Source organism: Gallus gallus, chromosome 10, assembly GCF_016699485.2.
Source record: "Gallus gallus isolate bGalGal1 chromosome 10, bGalGal1.mat.broiler.GRCg7b, whole genome shotgun sequence".
NCBI classification, from domain to species: Eukaryota; Metazoa; Chordata; class Aves; order Galliformes; family Phasianidae; genus Gallus; species Gallus gallus.
In genome coordinates this window covers 10,817,293-10,838,268 of record NC_052541.1, presented here as the reverse complement: position 1 = coordinate 10,838,268, position 20,976 = coordinate 10,817,293, and the positions used below count along the sequence as shown (strand labels likewise).

General features: G+C 35.2%; 1 protein-coding gene across 3 annotated transcripts in view; it reads right to left on the bottom strand.

Annotated features, from left to right (window-relative positions):
- The window catches only part of TRPM7 (transient receptor potential cation channel subfamily M member 7), a 53,229-nt gene that overhangs the window by 9,664 nt on the left and 22,589 nt on the right, over window positions 1–20,976 (bottom strand). For all 3 annotated transcript variants that reach the window (NM_001398044.1, XM_046899080.1, XM_046899079.1), the window contains 24 exons: window positions 20,528–20,566; window positions 19,818–20,016; window positions 18,717–18,930; window positions 18,109–18,233; window positions 17,363–17,534; window positions 16,646–16,820; window positions 15,334–15,457; window positions 14,418–14,490; window positions 14,066–14,166; window positions 13,267–13,401; window positions 13,079–13,132; window positions 12,408–12,548; window positions 11,742–11,876; window positions 10,865–11,145; window positions 10,181–10,409; window positions 8,861–9,016; window positions 8,588–8,731; window positions 7,852–7,980; window positions 6,774–7,061; window positions 5,629–5,803; window positions 4,948–5,080; window positions 3,964–4,148; window positions 3,118–3,250; window positions 1,955–2,670 (listed from right to left, as the gene is read on the bottom strand). In NM_001398044.1, coding sequence (NP_001384973.1) covers window positions 1,955–2,670; window positions 3,118–3,250; window positions 3,964–4,148; window positions 4,948–5,080; window positions 5,629–5,803; window positions 6,774–7,061; window positions 7,852–7,980; window positions 8,588–8,731; window positions 8,861–9,016; window positions 10,181–10,409; window positions 10,865–11,145; window positions 11,742–11,876; window positions 12,408–12,548; window positions 13,079–13,132; window positions 13,267–13,401; window positions 14,066–14,166; window positions 14,418–14,490; window positions 15,334–15,457; window positions 16,646–16,820; window positions 17,363–17,534; window positions 18,109–18,233; window positions 18,717–18,930; window positions 19,818–20,016; window positions 20,528–20,566 — 4,256 coding nt within the window. The remainder of the gene's footprint in view (window positions 1–1,954; window positions 2,671–3,117; window positions 3,251–3,963; window positions 4,149–4,947; window positions 5,081–5,628; window positions 5,804–6,773; window positions 7,062–7,851; window positions 7,981–8,587; window positions 8,732–8,860; window positions 9,017–10,180; window positions 10,410–10,864; window positions 11,146–11,741; window positions 11,877–12,407; window positions 12,549–13,078; window positions 13,133–13,266; window positions 13,402–14,065; window positions 14,167–14,417; window positions 14,491–15,333; window positions 15,458–16,645; window positions 16,821–17,362; window positions 17,535–18,108; window positions 18,234–18,716; window positions 18,931–19,817; window positions 20,017–20,527; window positions 20,567–20,976) is intronic.

Here is a 20,976-nt window from a genome sequence, read left to right as displayed (position 1 = left end):
GGCTGCAGACCATCTAATTGCTGTGTGCCTGAATGCACCAGAGAACATCTTCCAAACACAATATTTTGACACATCGATTTGCCTAATACAAAACTACTGCTTTTCCCACATTGCATGGACTACCACAATTCAAAATGTGAAATTATTTTTTTCAGATTTTACCTAAATGTACGTTCCTCAAAAAAAGGAACTGGACAGTCTGTATTCAGTGCTTTTATGCAGCCATGATAAATGAAGGAAAAGCAGACAGTTTTATGAGGTAGCTTTTACAATATACCCTTCATCCTCCCAGTTTCAAGAAATACTCTCCAGGATTTTACCAAGCATGTGGCTTTGTAATGAATGAAAGCCAACTTGGATTGATAATGGAAAGCTGCTCTGCACCAGAAGTTTTAGAAAATCTGGACAGTAAGAATGAAGAGTATGTTCTAAATGCTAGATGTCAAAGAACCATACACTAAAAATTTGGCTCCAATAGAATAAGTATAGTTAGTATTTAAAGTTATTAGTGGTGAAGTACATTCACAGATTAGATAGATTTATACAATCACTGAATCCATTACTTCTGTTTAGTCTTGCTTTCTGAATTAGAAAAAAGGGAGGTGGCATTCTTCTTTTAAATCAGGAGGAAATTAGAAACAAACAGTTAGCGTGTACAAATGCAGACACTTTTCCTACAGTAACAAATCTACAAATGGCGTATGTAGGTTCATCTTAGAACTCTAAAGTTTCACAGTAGTAAACTCTTGTCTAAAAATTAAGATTTTACATCCTCAGCACATCTTTGAAATAAGAGACATCCCTGCACTGGGGCAAGACAACACTTCCACAGGCAACTTAACAATTCCAGGTACAATGAACCTACTTAAAGCTTTATCTGTTTCACAGAAATCGGTTAGTAAACCCACACCTGTATTTTGCAATGAATCTGCCACTGTTTTACCATTCAAATATGAAGATATTCTAACCAGAAACATGCGACTTTTTAGTGGTAAGCAAAATTTGAGGGGAGGCATAACGCTGTTATTTAATAAAAAGATTTTGGAAGCTTTTGAAAGGACTGCTAAGAAGTATCTAGCAACAGTGGAAGATCCCAATTACAACAGTGTTTAGAAACACAGTATAGGAGGATCCCTCAGTTTGACACAGATACCACAAAGATATTTGTCCAGGATTCCATCAGCCTAGGAAGTCTTCTGTAATTAAGTCAAGGAATAGACAATATTTTTAAATTTATGTAATGAAATGAGCTCTATAATAAGTTGCAAAGTTTACCTACAATGGCCATACCAAGTTGCAGAGCAGCTGATTGCATAAAACTGCTATACTCAACAACTGGCTAATGTTTTTCAGAAAAATATTGTCTATGTGACAGAATTATAAAGAAATGATAATTTTTAAGTAAAAAAAAAAATGTTCAAGCAACACAGGGAAATTAGAGATGTTAAAAGCAAAAAAAGCAGAGCAAAATGGTAGAATAAAGTCACCTGCAACCGGAATACACCCAAAATACCATACAATTCTTGATAAGTCAAACCTTGTGGTTTAGATTTGGTCCACAGTTTATGAAGTAGTCCCATAAGGATGTTAGAACATAAATCTTGGTTTTGTAGTTCCATTGCATGGACATGCTGACTTTTGGAAAGTTCATCTTTAACATTCAATTTTCCATGTGAGTCGTTGACGGTTGACGTCAAGTCGCCAGTTGACAAAGACAACTTCGTTTGGGGTTTGTTCTTCGTTAAGTTGACAGAGGACTGGTGATCGCATTTGTCAACTCTGCAGCTGTAGTTATCATTAGTGTCACTCTCATCATGAATAAAACCACAATTAATGTATCCTCCATTTTCAACACAAGGTTGAGTGAAAGCAAGGCAAGCAGAGCCAGAAGCAAGAGGATAAGAGCAGCTAATTATGACTTCAGGACATTCAGAATCTACTTTGTTATACTTACCCACAAATGCACCAAATTCTACATTATTATCTCCTTCTGTAGCCTTAGAACAAACAGTCTCTTCATGCTTTGTTGAAGAATCCAGCTGACTTTTGCAACTGGGACGAGATGGAGTGCTAACAAAAAATTTAGCTGTTGGGGATGTTACATGTGGCATACTGTTGGATGAATTGCCTAATTTTTTACTTCTACTAGAGGATTTTGAGATCTCTGAAGCCTGTATTCGCTGGCGAAGTTCTGGAGGGGAAACAACATTGGAAAATAAGGCACTGCCTGAGGAACCTGCCTCTTGAAGGTTTATTTCTTCTCTTCGGGCAACTTGAGCCAACTCCTGACCAATTGTCTTATGCTGGACTTCCTTGTCATCACGTATCAAAACGTTACAGAGTAAAGCATTGTTATTTTCAAGGCCGCCTTGAGGAAAAGAACCAAACACATTTCCAATGCTGTGCTTTTTCCACACAGAAGATCTTAGAGAACCATCATCAATGAGGTTTTGTGCCAAGTGTTTTGAAATGCTCAATTCCCGTGTAATTTCATTGTGAACCTTGCTAGCTTCTGAAGCTTTCTGTGCAGTCAGTGTTTTCAGAGTATCCACAGTTAGAGCAGAGAGATCCTGTAGGTGGCCAATCTGTGAATCTAAAGACTGTAGCGACCGTTTTATGTAGTTGACACGATCACCAACTTCCTTTATCTGAATGCACATTTGTTCCACCCTAAGAAAAATCAAATTATGAAGGAGCTATGAAAAGTATTTTTTAATAAGCAAACAGCACATCTTTGTAACTTTTTCTGCCCATCCGAGGAAAAAAACCCCTAAGATTTCAGGATGCTATAAACTACAGCATTGGACTTCTTTGTAATACAACACTTGTACATATTTTTGAATCAGAGAATTAGTGTCCACATCAAAGGGCCTACAGCACACTTTCAAATGCTTTGACTTACAATTGCCTCAGCTTACCAAATGCCGGCAAAGCTATTCTACAGATTAGGAAACAACTCACATTATTAGCCTCTGCTTAGCAACAGAAAGGCATCATCTACAGTTTGCACAAACACCTTGACTATTTTATTGAAGTGCGTTTACCCTCCTCAAAGCAGTTCAAAATCACAGAAGTTCTAAGCTTCCCTATTCATAATTTTATTTGTAAAAATTTTACCGTTCAAAAGTGACTCGAATCCTCTCCTCGCTTCCAGAATGAAATTTGTCATCCTTCTCATTGAAATACATCTCAACACACAACTCTTCAAAATCATGAAGTTTCTTTTGATCTTCTTCTGTCAGGAAGAGTTCTAAAAAGAGATTAAACAGTTCAGAAGATGAATACGAAGTAAAGCAGTATAGGCAATGGGGATTACTAGCTACATCCTTACAAATGGTGTTAGAAGAAAAACAAAGAAGTGACATCTAGGACCATTCCTCTCCTTGCTAGAGAAAAAGGTAGATAAAGTCAAAGACTTTGCCTAAATTAAGAACAATGATATTTACACACCCCATACCCACACACCTTCTTTCTTTAAGGCAAGGGCTAGATTCCTTAGATTTCTTTGCTAGATTTTATCATCATGAAATATTTTATTTTTATTTTGTAATTTTCAAAAGATTTTTAAATAAGATCAGTTTTTGTGAAATATATACACACACACACACACACAGTATCTATAAATATATATTTTCCCAGTAACACAAACAGAAAATTTTATCTTTTGGTGGCTTGATTGTTATAACTTAGCCTAACTGGAGATTTTCTTGGGGCTGTATATTATACTTTGTAAAAACACTGAAACTTTAAACAGAATCAGACTTATTCAATACTGATGATTAAAGAAAAAATAAAGACCTACTTAGAATCATAGAATATTCTGAGTTAGAAGGGATCCACTAGGATCATCCAAGTCCAGCTTCTCAACTTTGTTGAGAATATATGTTTTAACCAAGACTGCACTTTCTTGCTTTAAACATATAAAAAGAATCATAACTTTTTTTTTTTAATAACTGCTCATACTTGGCCCATCTGAAGTCTTGTCTGTCTTTCTTCTTTTACATATACAACACAACAGGGAAGCCATATGGCTAAGAATAATAAGTGGTGGAGGCAGAACAGGTTTTTCGTGATAGGCCATAATGAAATGATAGCGTTGGTACTTCCATACAATGTTTGAAATTGCCTTTACTTGTAAATACACATTGCTGAAAGGGAAAAAAAAGACATTAAACAATTCAAATTTTGTTGCTTTTTAGTGCTTGCTGTCAAGGTGTTTAAAAAAAAACAAAACAATAAAATACAACAATCTTGAGTCTTAAGGCTAGTTAAGAAAGAAAAACACAAACTTGCCTTTCATTGCACAAGTAATTATAGTGGAAGCTGGAAACATTCAAGAAAAGACAGTGCTCTAAAGCAGGGAGAAAATTAGAAACCTCTCATCTGGTATCATCTCAGTACTTTTCCTCAAAAATGAAAGGCATTGAGATCCATTTTCGAATTTGTCAAGAAAAAGTATTTGCAACTCAACAGTTTTTATTTTTATTTTTTAAACTAGTCCACATTATTTCTGTAGCCTACCATTCTTCAGTGTTAGCAAGTTGCTTATTCCCATACATAAAATACTTGCAGATAATTCCAATAGACTTAAAGTACTCTACAACTGAACAGTTTAAGAGAGGTTTTAAACGAATTTATACTGATGCCAGTCAATATACTGATTCAGAAACAACCTTGTTTCCTTGCAAAGAAATTATAAAACGCTTTCAAGTTATGACAAAAATCTGGTTCCCTTCAGTCTCACAGATGTGACACATATTAGTTACATCACAAATTTCCCTTCCTTGTCATGTGGTTTACAGTGAGGAAGACTAGTTTTTGAACCTGAAAATGCTTTTGCCAAATTGAATTGCCTCAAACTGGTAACAGTTCTTATCTTGCCATTATTAAAGTGAAATTAATATATCAAAGGATTAGCAAGAATAAGTAATTACCCCATATACTTACTTGAAAAACGCAATAAGGAGATTAACCATAATTATGTACTGTACAAAGAGGTAGACAGCTTGAAGAAATGGGGTCAACCATGTTCCTGGCCCACAGAGATGAGCAACTTGTGACTCAGAATTATTTGCACAAACTGAGTTGGGGAAAAAAGCATAATAGGTACAACTTTTAGAACTCGCAGCAGATAAAGACAGGAAAAAAGATCAAAGACTGCACAATAACCAACATGCACTGTTCTGCAAATCAAAATACCTCTATGTATTTAGGAATATAGAAGAAAGATACAGGTGACAGTTCCCAGTTATTAGTATCGTATATTTATATTATTGGTTTTAAAATAAATAAATGAGAAGAAATGCACATATATAAGAAAAAGAAATAGCATAGTATCATAACAGCCAAAAATTTTGGCAAGGCGTCTGTGTGGAAAAATTCCAAAATATTGTTAGGAGTAGCCTTATTAGAAACATCAGTTAAGAAGAATTTTCATTCTAAGCTATTTAAGCTTTATGAAGTATAATGGAATAGTCAAATCAAGAAGTTACATAGCTGCAAGTGACAAAGAGAAGATAATCCAATGGATGGAATCCACATCAATAATACTGGTCATTTAACATCATAAAATGAAATCTCAATATGATCTTATCAGAATAAGCCTTCTTACTTGCTTCAGTGTCTTACCATCGATTTCATAGGCATACACTTCACCAAAAATCATCCAGTATGGATGAAATACAATATCTCTAGCAAGAGTCCAAGATGGCGCCTCATTAGGGTACAATATTGCCTTCCTGGGAACACCAAAACTAAGCAGTACAAGTGCCATAATCACCACAATGTAAAACATGTTGGCCACCTATACAAGAATAATAATAATAAAAAAAGAAATATGTATATATGTATATATATACACACATATATACACACACACATATATACATACACACAAAAAAAGTCAGTTAATGCACGAGGTCAAAATTAGGGTTTCACAACTTTAAACATTTTTACACTGACAGCATAAATTTGATTAATTCTTTGTGTTGTTTAAGGAAAAGTCTAAGATGCTTGCATTTCAGTCAGCAAAAGAAGTTGCTACATAACAAATCCTCTACAAAATTGCATTTTTTTTCCCCCTCTCCTTTCTTATAGCATGTTTACTGTTCTTGGACAAAAGGTATTTTCTTTTTATCTCAAATACTCATTATGTGGAAGAGCAGCAGCCAATGAAGAAGCATTATTTCCAGAATTCAGTGAATAGCTGTACAAAATGTATATGTAGCTTCTGAAAGACTGAGAAAGGACTGAAAAAAACAGAACCTATGCTATTGGCAAGAAATCAAATTGAGAAATAAGCAGCTTGACACTCACCTTTTAAAGAATGATAGCATTTAACTTTGTACAAAACATTTTGGGGGGAGGTGGAACACCCATTCCCCCTTCATATATATGGTTCTTAGGGCTTAAAACTTTGCCACTTGCTCTTCATTTCTCCTCTTATGAGTTTCACTGATCACTTTTCTCAATCTTATTGTAGAATTCTAACTCCACTCTAGCCATGTTAATACTACAAAGTCAGAGTTCAGAAGGAAGATCCTCCTCTTTTTACAGATCCATGACAGAGAAAGGTCCATAGTGAAGGTCACTTCTAACAGTGCTTGTTTTGAAACACATTAAGTTACATTCCAGCTAGCTACTTCTGCACACTGAATTGTTGACATACTACAACAGGATAAGCAACATGTTTTGAAATAAAACTGAGAAGTTATAAACAGTTGTGGCAAGAAAAAGGTATTTCAGTCAAAAAGACAAAAGTAAAATTCCCTTACCATTTTTCCAATCATCATAACGTAAGGGCCAGCCTGTTGGTTTACAGCTAAAAAATCCAGTAATCGCACATACCAAAAAATTATATTGAGACAGTATGTTATTCTTCCAGCAACAAATATGTAATTCTCTCTATAGGTGTTTTCACCAAAATTCCCCTTTGCTCCAAATCTTAAAACAAATCCAATGAAGAAAGTGACAATAGCAACTGTGTCACTAATATTGAAGTAATCACTGAACCACACTTTAATCTTCTGATTAATTTTCCCAGCTTCTGACATAAAAAAAATCTGCAATGAAAAAATAAACAGGTCTGCTCACATTTCTTCCAAATAAAACAAAACCAGAACAGATGAATCATGTTTGGAAAATTTTATACTTGCAAAAATAAAATACCTATTTGAGTGGACAACTGTTTTGCACTGAGAAATCCAAAGAATAGCATTTAAATCTGCCAGCTTCATAACTATGACAAGGAAACAGTGCTTCCTTCTGTTTGAACAAGTTATGAAGGAATTGTTTTATTTGCTGTTTTCGTGGGAGGTTTTTTTTGTTGATTTTTTTGTTTTTGTTTTTCCTCCAGGCAGTCACTGTGGTGAAAACAAGCTCTACTTCCTGTCTCTCAGTTGCACCTGAAATGCACAGCTAGCAAACTAGCTTTCCCACTCCCATTTAAAAGTTCTTATAGAACTTCTCAAAAGATCCTTACTGGTCAGCAACACTGCAGTTGTGGCAACTATCTATCTTGATAAAGCTTTTTCTGCTTTTGTTTCATCTTGGTCTTAATGGCAGAGTTTGATTTATGCTAATAGACGTGTATATATCTAAACCCCCAGAAAAGTAAGGCCTTCTGTTAGAACCCAATTAGACAGTCACAGGGGCAATAAGTAAATACATATTTAAAAAAAAAAAAATCATCCCACCATTATAGTTTTTTATTCTCCAAAATATGAGCATGGTAGGGGCAAAGGTATTACGCATCATATACTCAAATTCTTAGTTTCTCAGGCTGTTACCATAGTTTGAAGCACACTGTTGTAACTGACACAAAAATAAAATCACAGACTGTTAGAGACATACCTCACGAATTTTCTCAATCGCTGACGTGAAAATGTAAGCTATAACAATCCACTCTTGGACAGATGGTACTTCTTCCATTTTTACAAGAACCACAAACGTGTAGAGCATAAGGAATCCTAAGTATGCCAACTAAAAACAGCAAGGAAAATTATACATACAATTACAGAAGAGAATTCCTTATAAACGTGTGGATTTTTTTTTTAAATGTATACAATATCAGCTTCAAGTAGAATTACAGAACTGTGTTTTAACTCTTTAAGCAGAAAAGTTATTTAAATGGGCATTGCATTTTCTTAGAACAGAAGCTTGTAGAATAACTTTTAAAAGTCAGGGCACATTAACACTTTTTATGCTATAAATAAATACAGAATTCTTTCCAACGAATGATGAAGTTAATTACTCTGGCCAGAATAAAAATTCTCACACTAATTACTCTCAGCATAAAAAATTACTGTTTTTCAAAATTGACCTCATGAACATTAAAAATGCTAAGCACTGCATGTGTATTTTTTTCAGAATTGAGTACTTCTCACTTCCAGTTCACCAGAATAAGATTTTGTTTGTTAAAAAGAAAAACAAAACACAAACTGATGCAAGTCACAGAACTGTTACAGAAAGAACCCAAATACCAAAATATCAAATACTGGTTATCCAAACCCCTAACCCCCCCCCCCCCCCCCCCCCCCAGAAAACAACCCCCAAAAAACCACCATATATTACACAGCAGAAAACTCACTGTATTAAACCAAAACTTCACAATTGGTGCATGATAAAATGCATAAAACTTCTGTGTAATTGGAAGTCTTTTAGGTTTTGCCGGGGTCTCCATATCATGCTTCTCTGTGGTACTGTCCAAGATCCTTACTTCTTTAAACACCTCCTAAAATGAAAGGATTGTTAGCTTCACATACAGGACGGCATGCATTTGGAGATTTAATTGAAAAATGCAATTATTTATTTATAGTAAAAATTATTTATAGTAAAAATCTAATTTATCTACCACCATTACCATTGGTATTTCATCTGCTGTATTCTGGAAGTTGTTTTCACTGTCATCCATTGCCATTTGATGTGCATCTTGAGACTGAGGAATATGTGACATTTCAGCCTTAGTCTTATATTCCAACAGAAGTATAGCAGGAGGGAGTAAAATACTCAATATCACCTGAAAAAGATGAAGATTAAGTTCAAATGGTTCACAGTTAGTTTAAAATTTCAGAATAGAGCAATACATAAAATATTCACTGAAAATATACTAGCCAGATTGCCCTTTCTTGTTAGTGAGGATAAAAGTGTAGGAACTAATTAGCTATTATTACTTACAAACTTAGGATGCTAAGATGATGTATACAGAGCGTTCCTTCACTTTTAGAAACAGGAAAGGGAAAGAATCAACAAATTCCAGAACTAGAAGCAGCTAGAAAGAACGTACTCTGAGCCTGAAGATCCAGAGAAATTCTATTTCAACTTTTTTCTTTAACCCACTCCCAGAAACTCTGGAGACACAAACTATCAAGGCATATTTTAAAAGCATGTGAGTGGGGCTTGTCATTCAACTCATGGTAGAAAAATGAAAGCTATGGCATGGATGAAGGGATTAAGTAAAAGCTATTTGTTGTCATCAGCTGGTTACAAAGCAAGCAAGAAAACTGTTAATCAGTTATATCAAGGAAGATTTTAGTAGGTCACAAGTTAAGTTATGCTTGTAGATAATTTGTAGGAAAGATGTACTTCACTACATTCCTAGCAGCAGTAAGTTTTTGGTACAGCACTTCAAAGCTATATGCAACTCTCATGTTGGTTCAATTGATCTGTATCAATAGGCACTGTCAGAAAGCCTATCCCCGATTTGCCTACCCTTGTTTCACTCTGTGCCCTTCTTTTGCTCAGCTTCTTCCTCCAAAATAGAATATATAGAAAGCTTTTCTACATCAAGTCTGTGTTGCCTGTAAAAATCCAAAATGCACGAAACTATGTTCTTACAGTGGGTTTTCTGTCTGTTATTATTTTTTAACCACTATATTTTTAGTAGGGGATTAGTATTCACAAGGTCTCTTTAAGCCTACGATCAAAGACTACTTGCCTGTTCTTTGCCTTTTGTATTTCTGTACCTTATTTGAAAAGACAACAGAGTGTCAAAAGAAGAGTTAACAATAAATAATTCCAGTTTTGATTATGTTATAGGAGACAGTTTCACAGGATTTATTAACACCAGCTACAGTGGTGAAAGCTTTATACTGAAGGCACTTAAGCACATATTTTCCCTTCCATCTAGACATATATTCTGTTGATATTTTTTATGCCAACGATAAACAGTGATGATGCTTACCTTATACCATGAATTCTTCCTCATATTCAGCCTTCCCATCCACATATCTGATAACAACATTTGTGTACAAGTATGAGCAACAAATGGACGAAGCCTTGATGACACCGCCAGCTTCAGACAAGTTGAATTGCTCCAGTTTTTAAGCTCATATGTTAGTAACTTCATTGCCATAGTTTCATCTTGTCGGAAAGACTGTTCTAACAGTTCAACTGCCAGTTGACCAAACTCACTAGAATGAAAAGAAGCACCATCAAAACAAAGAACACTTAGTATGTATAGATTTGGAGCTGAATTTTCTTGTGTAATCAAGTTCCCAGGAACATAATTTGACTGGACTATTGCCCGTCCTTTCTGGTAGATGCATTTATAACATAAATTTGTGACTTCTGTTAAAAAACATATGTGGACTACAAATAGCTGCTAAAGCAGCATACGAATTGTCAGACGGATCCAAGTGGCACATTCAGTCCATTTTAATTTAAATAAAAAACCTGATTTTAACAGCTCTGTGAGCGAGCAATATCTAATACCCAACTTTTACTAGAGTACCACTGAATCCTTCTTGCAAAAAAGGAACTTCCTTTGAGTGTGCTAATGGAATAGTTTTTATTAGTTAGTAGTACAGCCCATTGTTTTTATTAGAAATTCCAAGAAGAGAGTTTTAATTATATAAATGCAATTTACTTGGAATATTGTTTCAGTTCTTCTGAAGTGTCATCAACAAGGTCACTTTGTTTTGCTTCGTATGCCATTGAACGATACACTTTGCACGCAACTAGGGCTTTTGCCATGGACTCCTCGCCATGCTGCCAGAAGAAAAGGGCCATCTTCTGCCTCTTCATTAACACTGCCCAAAGTAATAGCTCATTGAGAGGATAAGGAAAACGTCTCGTTTCAGGATCATCTATGTCTACTATTTCATCTTTGGTTCTTTTCTTTTTTCCCTCTTCTGCACCAGTGTCAATCTTTAAAATAAAATCAGAAAGTTACATTTTTATATCACTAAATTTGATCATTATGTATACTGAACTAAAATACCGAGTGCTCTAATGTCAAGCATCATATATTTCTTTAGAAAAAAAAAAAGAATCTCTGAAAATTTCAGAAGCAGATTGAAGCTGAAGAACAAAAGTTCTAACTTAAGTACAATTCATTTTTAATAACAGAGAGAATGGACTACCTTGATTTTATAGATCAAATGAAATGCAGTAACTATCATACATACATAGAAAGGAAGAAACTCATGAAAATTCCCTGGCTAAATCTTGCTTCATCTACAAAATCATGTAGGTTCTCCCCCAGTGATAGAACTGTTCCAAAGATGAGCGTTTTGCTCACTAGCACATCAGAGATTATCTGGAACACTAATACAGACATTGCTTACAGAATCCTATAAGTGTACTAGACAGTTTATAAGCAAGTACGAAAGGCTGAAACTCCAGCTTTACTAAAGTCAGTAAAACTGCTGCTACTAACTTCAGTTGCACTTGGACTTCAACCAGATTCTCCACTCTTAACTGCTTAAAATTAAACCTAATACTTTCCCCTTAAACATCTGTACCTTTGGTTTGTACGGCTGTGCTGTTTTGATGAAGTGATTATGTCGCATTTTTTCCTTTTTGTCTGCCCTGTTGCCAAAAGACTCATGGCTTTTACACAGCTGAGGAGTAGTGTTTGAAGGATTTCGCCCAGATCGCTGTAGCAAAAATAATAAGAGGTTTGGCTTGTTTTCTTTACATCTGCTTTTTAAACAGTATATAACAAGCTGTTTACAGCTAGATACTAACTTGAGCAATTAAAGTGATGAATTTATATAACAGCAACAATTAGTTTTCTCATTGGTTACGTAAGAATGATTATTATTTATTTATTTTAAACTCACAAAATAGTAAAGCAATTAGTGTAACTGCCAAGAAGTTACAGTATCTGCATCCCACGCCCAAGGGAATCTGCGTGTTTGGCACCCATTCTTCCCCTCTAGGAAGAGAGAAAATACCAGAAGAAATTTGGATATGCTGGAGTAAGAAAGAAAATGATAAAACTCGTTTTTGTTCTCAATCGCAAATAGCTACCAGTTGCCCTCATACGGTGTATAAGCCTACAAGAGAATCAGCCCCTTGCCAAAAAGAACAAAATAATATAGCTCCATTTTTTCACAAAAATATCAAGTTTTTTTTAAATTATGTACAAACAAATCAGCATGTCTTGTTACCCAGTTGCCACATACCCGATTGTTCCCACTGAGACTATTGTATATAGCTCTAAAGCGTTTTCTTGTGTAGGTGCATCTGTAGGTTCCTCCCATCAAATATTCAATAACCAGCCCCACATCTATCAGGTTGATTTTATATCCCGGAGGAAGATTTCCCTAAGAATACAAAAGGAATTTTCAGTTTTGCAAATTATAATCTCAATTTAAACTTGCTTAGAATGTTCCTAATCATTACAACTCTAAACATAAACAAATAAAAACAAAATAATTCTTATATTTAAAAGACACAAAGCATCTACATGGTTCAATATTTATCAGTTTCAGAAAAGACAAGCATATAGCTTCTCTTCTGTACAATTTTCCCTATGAGGTTAGATGCTAGTAGGCAGGGGTCATCGTGTATTGGGTTTTTGTCTTTTATCAGCTTCCAAACTCTCAAAAAGCAAAGCAATCACAACTAAGATGAAAAAGACAATACTTATCATATATAACACACATCTGTGTGGCAGCAAGGCACCACCTACTTCACACAACTACAAATACTGGAAACAAAAGAATGACTGCAGACATAGTTTGTTGCTTCAGCAAAACCTGATTAGTAAAGCCAAGATTAAATTGACAGTCAAACATAAGAAACAATAATAAATCTGGTTCTAGTTTGACAGATTTTTACAGTCACAGCATACCTGTTTGACATCCCGAACAAGATGGAAGAGTGTTGGGTTCGTTGGGCCTTGTTTCTTTATAAAAAAGAAGAGGAAAAAAAAATTAGAGCACAGTGACAACATGAGTATACTACAGTAAAAGCCCAATATTTTTGAATGTTAGCTAAAATAAATAAAAATACAAAAAGAATGTCCAACAATTTGCTTACTGTGTTATAAAGTTCTTCCAGTCTGGGAATTGTAAGAAACTTGTGCATGCTTACTCCATTTTCAATCAGAAGTTTCACAAATGCAACTCTATCCATCACAAGGGCATCCAACATAGCCTGTTCCAAAGAGCCAACCTACAAGCACAGAATCACAGAAATACCACAGAAGTATATTTAGATTACGAATCAACCTCATTCCTCCACAGAGTTGGAACAGGGAAACCCTGTATCTCTAAAAAGCCAAAGGCCACATTCAGTTCAGAAGATCCCCCGAGTTTCACACAATTACAGGATGAGAAAATATTATGAGGACTTAAGTGTTTTCTCTGAATGTATACTCTTCCATAGTTATCTCTTACTGACACACTCAATAGTAGTATACTGGCCTATTTGTTTTATGACATTTGTTTTAATGTAGTTAAGCTTTTCTCACATATTGATATTGGATGAAACACATGAAGACATCAAATATTTACACCACCATTTGGACAAATGGTCAGAACTATCACTGCATATCACTAACATCAATTCAGCTTCCAACTTTTGCGGCACCATTTCTTCTCTAGCTCAGAATATTTAACACATTTCTAAAATTTTTGGGCCATTTTCAACTACAGTAATAGCTATAAGACAATACAGCTATAAGACTGTGAAGTATGAAAAAAATTAGTGTTCTAAAAATAACTCTGCCCATATTCTACAACATCTCTCTACAGAAGTCAAAAGATTCTTTCTTTACAGCAAGTTAAGTTTCTCCCTTACAAAATACCATTCTGCTTAATCCAGCCCATTTACATACCAGCCATTGTTGCCCATAAACAAAAACATGATTTTTGGCAATGTCAACTCTATCCCACGCGAGTGTCAGAACAAGCTGGTCAAATGCAGATGCATTTGTGCCTTAAGAAGCAAAAACAGTAAAAAAGATGAATTATAATGTAATAAACATTAATTCTTACTGTAAAATAAGTAATACATCTGAGTGCTATGCAGTTTATTTAATCAGTTATGAAAGTTTACGGTACTAAAAAAAATGAGGAAACAGTGGATAATTATTTTTCTTTGAAAGTAAAGATTACTACAGATTTTTATAATCATGTAATCACTAAGAAACAACAGCCAGAGATTCCAAAAGCACTTAACTGTCTCACCTTTTAACAGTGCTGTAAGTATTGCAACATCTATGTCTTGATGTTCATCTGACCCAATATGAAAGACAGTAATCTGTTAAAAACAGTAAAATGGAATTAAAAAATGTTAAAAATTTATTTTCAGACAAAAGTTATTAGCTCCAAATTTTTATGTCTTGTCTTCAATGCAGTTTAAGTCTACACTCCATTTAAATTCACCTTTACTATGCCCTCTGTAGTACAGGACAACACAAGACAATCAGCTGAGAAAAAACAAAGCAGAAATCCCTTACACTTTTTAAACCAATCTGAACTTCTTTTCCCAATATGATTACAATACTCCACTGGCTATAAATATCACCTAGTGTTCTATTTACTCCTTCAGTTCACTCTGTATTATAAGATTAACCTGTCAACAAATGTGTTTAGAAGATTATGCCAATTTTAAACCTTAGAACAGCAGGTTATTGATGTCTCATTTGGACATCATATCTGAATTTGAGCTGTATATAAAGTTCTATGAGGTGCTTTTGCTTAAATGGTAAAATGATAGGAGTTATTTGTTAGTACCGTAATAAGTAAAAGAAAAAAAAAAAATCACAGGCTCTCAAAAATCAAAACAAGAGAAAGCATCTCATATCACAAATACAAAATACATACGTGCTATGAACAAAACAGAATCCAGTATGCAGAAAACAAACAGGCTTGGAAACAATAATAAACTTTAATTACCAGAAATAATTAAAAGATTAAAGTCTCCCTTGATCATGAGATAAACTACCCACAAAAAATGACTATCTTCTATAAATTGGTGGGATCCACCAGAAATGATTTTGAATAACACTCGATCATACACAACACTGACATACAACTTCATATTATATCCACAAATACCATATACCTTGCATAAGATTTTTCTATAGCAAGATCTACTTACGAGTTCTTTTTTTTTCATGCACTCCAGCAGTGTCTGAAACAGATGAACTGCTTCACTTTGACCAAAGTTAAATGTCTTTTTGATAGTTGAAATGATTTCAGGCTCTGCACCCTCAGGAACATTCCTGAGATTGAACACGAAAACAGGTTGTTACACATGAACAGTAGGAATGACAACATATTAATTTGTTTCAAGACGTTCATTCAAAGTCTTGTGATCTATAAGCTTATTATTGTTTCAGTGTCAAAACTTTGGCTAACCTTTAGAAGCATATGTTGCCTAGCCTATGACTGTAATATTGCTTCCTAAAAGTAACTGAGCTCTCTCCCTTTCCTTTCCATAGCTAAATCTGAGACACTGTTGACTAAAATATTTTGACACAAAATACCGCACACTCATCCCTCTGAATAAGATCTGCTTCTGACTTTACTCATTATGGACAAAACTGGTTTAGTGCTACATTTCAGCCCTACATTCCTGGTTCTGAGGCAAACCTCAGACCTAATCACGTTTAAAGATTAATGCAAGTCTGACAACCAACTAGAAGCCACTAGGTACCATGGAACACAAGTATATGCCTTTTACTTGTTGAACTTAAACAGATAACTGTCTTCTACGCTAAACAAAGTCTGTAAAAAGCTCAGTTTTAAGACTACTCAGAAGAAACAGTACAGAAACAAATTCCTTTTCAGAAAAATTTCTACTAAACGGCAGCTAACTGAATGAAAACATTTCCACTCAATGTAGTCAAGGGATACTTTTGAGCAGTTTGGTTAACATTATTCTCTGTTATTCTCATAACTCTGGAAGGCCTGGTCAGCTCTGACTTTTGTTGAGCAAGTCTATTGTGTACACTTAATAACAGTCTTATTTCCCACTTGAGCTACTGCGCCTTACGTAATTAAAATCCAGTTGAAATAGATCATTAAGACTGAGTGGGACTTTCTAGTCACACTGGTGTAACAAAATTGCCACACTTCAGTTACACGTCACACATTTCCCCTAGTTTAGGCCGTAGGTGCATACGCTTTTCCTAACCTTTAATAACTATTGCTGATGCAAGTATACTCAAGTACTTAGTGGAACTGGTACAAGGTATGTAGGAGGAGCCTAGAACTAGAAAAGAAGCCTTGATCTTCAGCCAAAGCTGTTACTGCAAAAAATCTGGAAAGCTACGTCACATGTAAGGTTACACTCTACACTTCCAGTTTTTTTCTTTCCATGGATAAAGCTCTTGCACCAATTCGTTTCAAGAACTCTTGAAAACCATCTATGTATAATTGCCAGTTTGGCTAGCAGTACTAGGACTTACCCTCCCTCCTCTGTTTGCTTGTGAACATATGCCAATATGTCTGCAGCTCTGCCTGTTCCTTCACATACCACCACTGGCACAGGAGGACTTTCATGAAGGAAGTCTAAAACTGTAAGTATGACGTTGGGGCCCCCTTCGAATACGAGTGCTACCACAGGTACACCTTGGCCAATTCCTATGAAGTTGAACATTAAAAAAAAAAAAGTGTTTTAATATTTAAGTCACATTTTTCCACCACTGTCAGCATCAACAAAAAATTAAGCATAAGACTTCAAAGCATTTTATCAGGTCTAGCAAAAGAAGTTTCAGTGCCAGAGTTACGGGAGAGACACTAACAGAGACTGTTACATATTCACATAAATGTTAACTAAGTTGTCACTTTTATTTATCTAAAAGCAATAACAATGGCAGATATGCCTGCACTGCTTTGCATATTTCTAAGTTTGAAAAAAAGTAATTACTTTCAAAATATCATTTCCAGGCTTTTAAACAAAAGCAAACAAATTTAAACACACTGACCAGCCACAGGACAACTATTGCGAGTCATCTGCACTGACTGCTTTTTCAGCTCTGACCAAAGCAGCAGTTGAAATTTGCAGAACAGTCATTCAGACTTAAAACATACAAACCAGACTGATTTTTGTATTTTAATTCAAATGCTTGATGAAAGCACCTTATTCATTAAAGCATAGTAACGCTCAGACCAGAATTACTTACTTGCATGGATCCGCTGCAGATTTATAGTTTTTTCCAGTTCTCTCCGCAATTTAACTTCTGCTCCATATTTCCCAACTGTTCCATCATCCACCAGAATGAAATGGGAATGGAGATTATTTAGCACATTTAGTTTACTTAATGGGTTTAACAAGGTTTGATATGGAGCAACCACCTAAAGAGAAGCACACAATACGTTTTACTTGTAGAGACTGAAATTTGTCTCAGTAAAACTCAGCAGTATTTCTAGACAAAGCAAGAGCTGACACATGTAAGCTTGTCATGGGTCAGGATTCACCAGGAAATGCAGTAGCTTTGTTTTATGCAATAAAGCATGCAACTATCACAAAAGAATTCTGTTCTGAAAGAGTGCATAGAAGAAGTACCTTGAAAAGGTGTCTTTGGGAAAAATTGCTCTCACAGACATTAGCCTTGAAGATAACAAAATTTATCACCTTCTGTAAATGTGAGCTCTTTGTAATACTTCAGCATTTTTGTTATTCGATTCAGTAATATAAGTAGGAGAAAAAAAAATAAGATCCAGTACTTAAGAACAAGCTCCTCCTCTAGTGCATTAGCACGTTGCAACTTGTTTACACTAATGAACTTGCAGTAAGTCACACATGTCAATGCACTTTAATAGTAAAGCAAGCACTTCAAAGATACAAAGCAATAAAAAACTTCTTGAGCAGATTTATCAAAAAATAAAGCAGGTAAGTAATCATCTCAGTTAGGTAATTTATCCTTACATCTCTTCCAACAAGGTCATTTCTGTTTTCAATCACCCCCCATGGAGCAATCCCAATAGTGCAAATCTTTCGAGATGATCTGGAAGCATGTTCTCTGAGAGCATCACCAACATGTTTTGCAACACCTGTTTGTGTTTGTAACAAAAAAGATTTCAACGTATCGAATGTCACATCTTGTTAAGAAATACAACTGTTTTGTTTGCTAATTGAGCCTGTAAGGACCTGGGAATTTATTTTATGCAACAGAAAAGAAAAAGCGCCCACAGTACACCTATAAGGATGGGACAAAGTACTGTGTACTAGTAAATCAACACAGCAAGTGTTAGCCCAGGAAGAACTATAGTGTCCAGCACCTTAATCTACTTGTTGAAATTGTATCAAGTTTTTCTTGCAGTTTCTAAAACTAAAACGAACCAACCAACCCCCTCCCCCCCCCAACACCACCCTTCACATTGCTTTTCCTGCTACACATATGTTCAAAATGTATTGTTTTAGTTTCTCTTGACCAAATTCCACATTTACTTCAAGATGTAGCTGTTCATTCATTTAGACTTTTGGCTTTTATAAACTATAATCTTCTTAGCTGTGCACATTCATTGGTACTTTACCTGTGTTCACTCCTCCAGTTATAATCCAGGCTCCTGTTGTTACTGCAGCTTTAATAAGGCCCTTGCCAAGCAACTGTTTGATGCGTGGGTGAAGTTCAAATTTCTGCATGCCCCCATGTACAGAGATAACAAGCTTTGGCAACTCCATCTGCCATTCTTTAAGCATAAGTTGCAGAATAGCTTCAGGTTTAGTGTCATATGATAATCGCACATACTGCAGACACAAGAAGAGAGTTAAAATGTTCAGCTATTACCAACATGAAAGAATTCTGCCAAGAGCCCTTCTCTCTAGAAACGATCTGATTTAGAGCACCAGACTGCCCCCGGGGGCTCTGCTGGCTGCCTAAAGAACACAGCTTCCTTAACAAAGGCTTCAGTTGGACTACTGGAGCTACACCGTATCACTTGCAAGGATAAAATTGCATGAGTGTTAACTGATTTCCATCACAACTAGAAACCCTTCACAAAATGGTTGTGAAGCACATGCCAGAATTTCCAGTTTTCCAGCCCTTCTGGTAAAAGTGTACCTGTGAATTAAGAGCTGTTCACCAAAATTTTTATTTACAGGCATACCTGTTTTAAACCAACCCTTCACCCAAAAAACTTGGCTGTTCCGATAGGTTTGATTAAGCTGCCAATTTTGACCAAATCTACTAGAAAAATCACATATTTCACCTGTCCATAATTGTAAATGACTTTCCAGGAGGGCTCAGATAGCAGATGTTATTTAGCAGATTCTATAAACATTTAACAGTAATGAGTAAGCAGCAGCACTGATGAGTAAGCTGTGTTTTAATGATGTCTGAAACAATGGCACTGAATTATTAATGTCATGTTTTGCTGAAAGGATTAGAAATTGTCACCATTTGCAACATGAAGGCAAACTCGTACATGAATTCAACTAATTCTGATAGATTTGAGTGACTTTTGTTGTAAAAATAAATAAAGGAAATTAGAAAGAGTTCAGATCACAATAAAAATGCCATGATAACAGAGGGCACTGTTTTGCCACAATTAACATCATTTTCATTCAGCCTCCACCATCTGTAACAAGATATTTAAAGTAAGAAGTCATAGTCTAGAATTAATTGCCATACATACCTTAGCCCTGTAAGAGTGAGAGCCACCTTGAAAGTTGATGACACCATAAGCATCGGTAGAGGTTTGTTCTGTATGTTTTTCCACTGACCATTCTTCTATTTCCTGATTACAGTTCTCACCTAGCTTCACATCGGAGTATTTCATAGCAAGACTTGCAGTAAAACAAGCATGTTGTCTGACCAAGCGGCCACAACAGCACCTGCATCCAACCATATCTATTGTTTAGAATGCTTGAATAAATATGCTATCACAAAATGAGAGAATAAATCTTTTATCTGTAACAGAGATTAGTTAGATTTAGAAGGGAAAGATGCTAAATATTATGTAAGTCTCTTTTCTAGAACAAGCCCTGTTACCATAAATACTTGAGACAATAATTAATGACAATAATATATACAATTGCTATGCAAAATGTTGAAGATCACTGCAACAGAAAGTAGGAAACCAGAAGTAACCATAAGTAGCCAGGACACTAAAAACTGAAATTGATTCTTTGACCCAAGTAAGTTGTTGAAGTTATATAAACAGATGATCTACATTATACAGACAGTTCTTCATTCATTAGTTATATTTGTTTTATGCCTAACCTTTCACTGCCTTGTCACTTGCAATACTGATCAAGACTTTTAAAACCACTGTTATAAAAGTGATTATTTAATGGGAAAAAAAAAAAAAGTATTCATAAATACCTTAATTAAAAGAACTCTTACCTGACAAGTTGCTGACAAATCTGACATCCTGGAAGGCATCTGTAAGAAGTATTTAAATACATGAGTAAACATCAGCTTAAATTTTAAGAGATGAGTGGGAGTAGGTGGAGAAACAAACAAACAAACACGGATCCAATGCCACTCATACCACTTCATCTGCTTACAAAAAGATTACTGCGCTACAGTAAAAGGAAAACAAGCTGCAGAGGTTTGTCCATTTTAAACATGGTAACTTCTCTAGTCTATGTGACTGCTGTAGACATTTCAAGCAAAAATGCACAAATGTGAAAGCTTCAATTCTGAGCTTTCAAATCAGTTTTTAGTCTTTGGACCATTGGTATCTGAAGTCCAAAAACATTTCAGCCTGGATTATGCAGTACTCATATGGAAACAGTTTGCCAGATGCCAAGAAGTTACTTAGACTGGCATTTACTTAGACAAATTCTAAC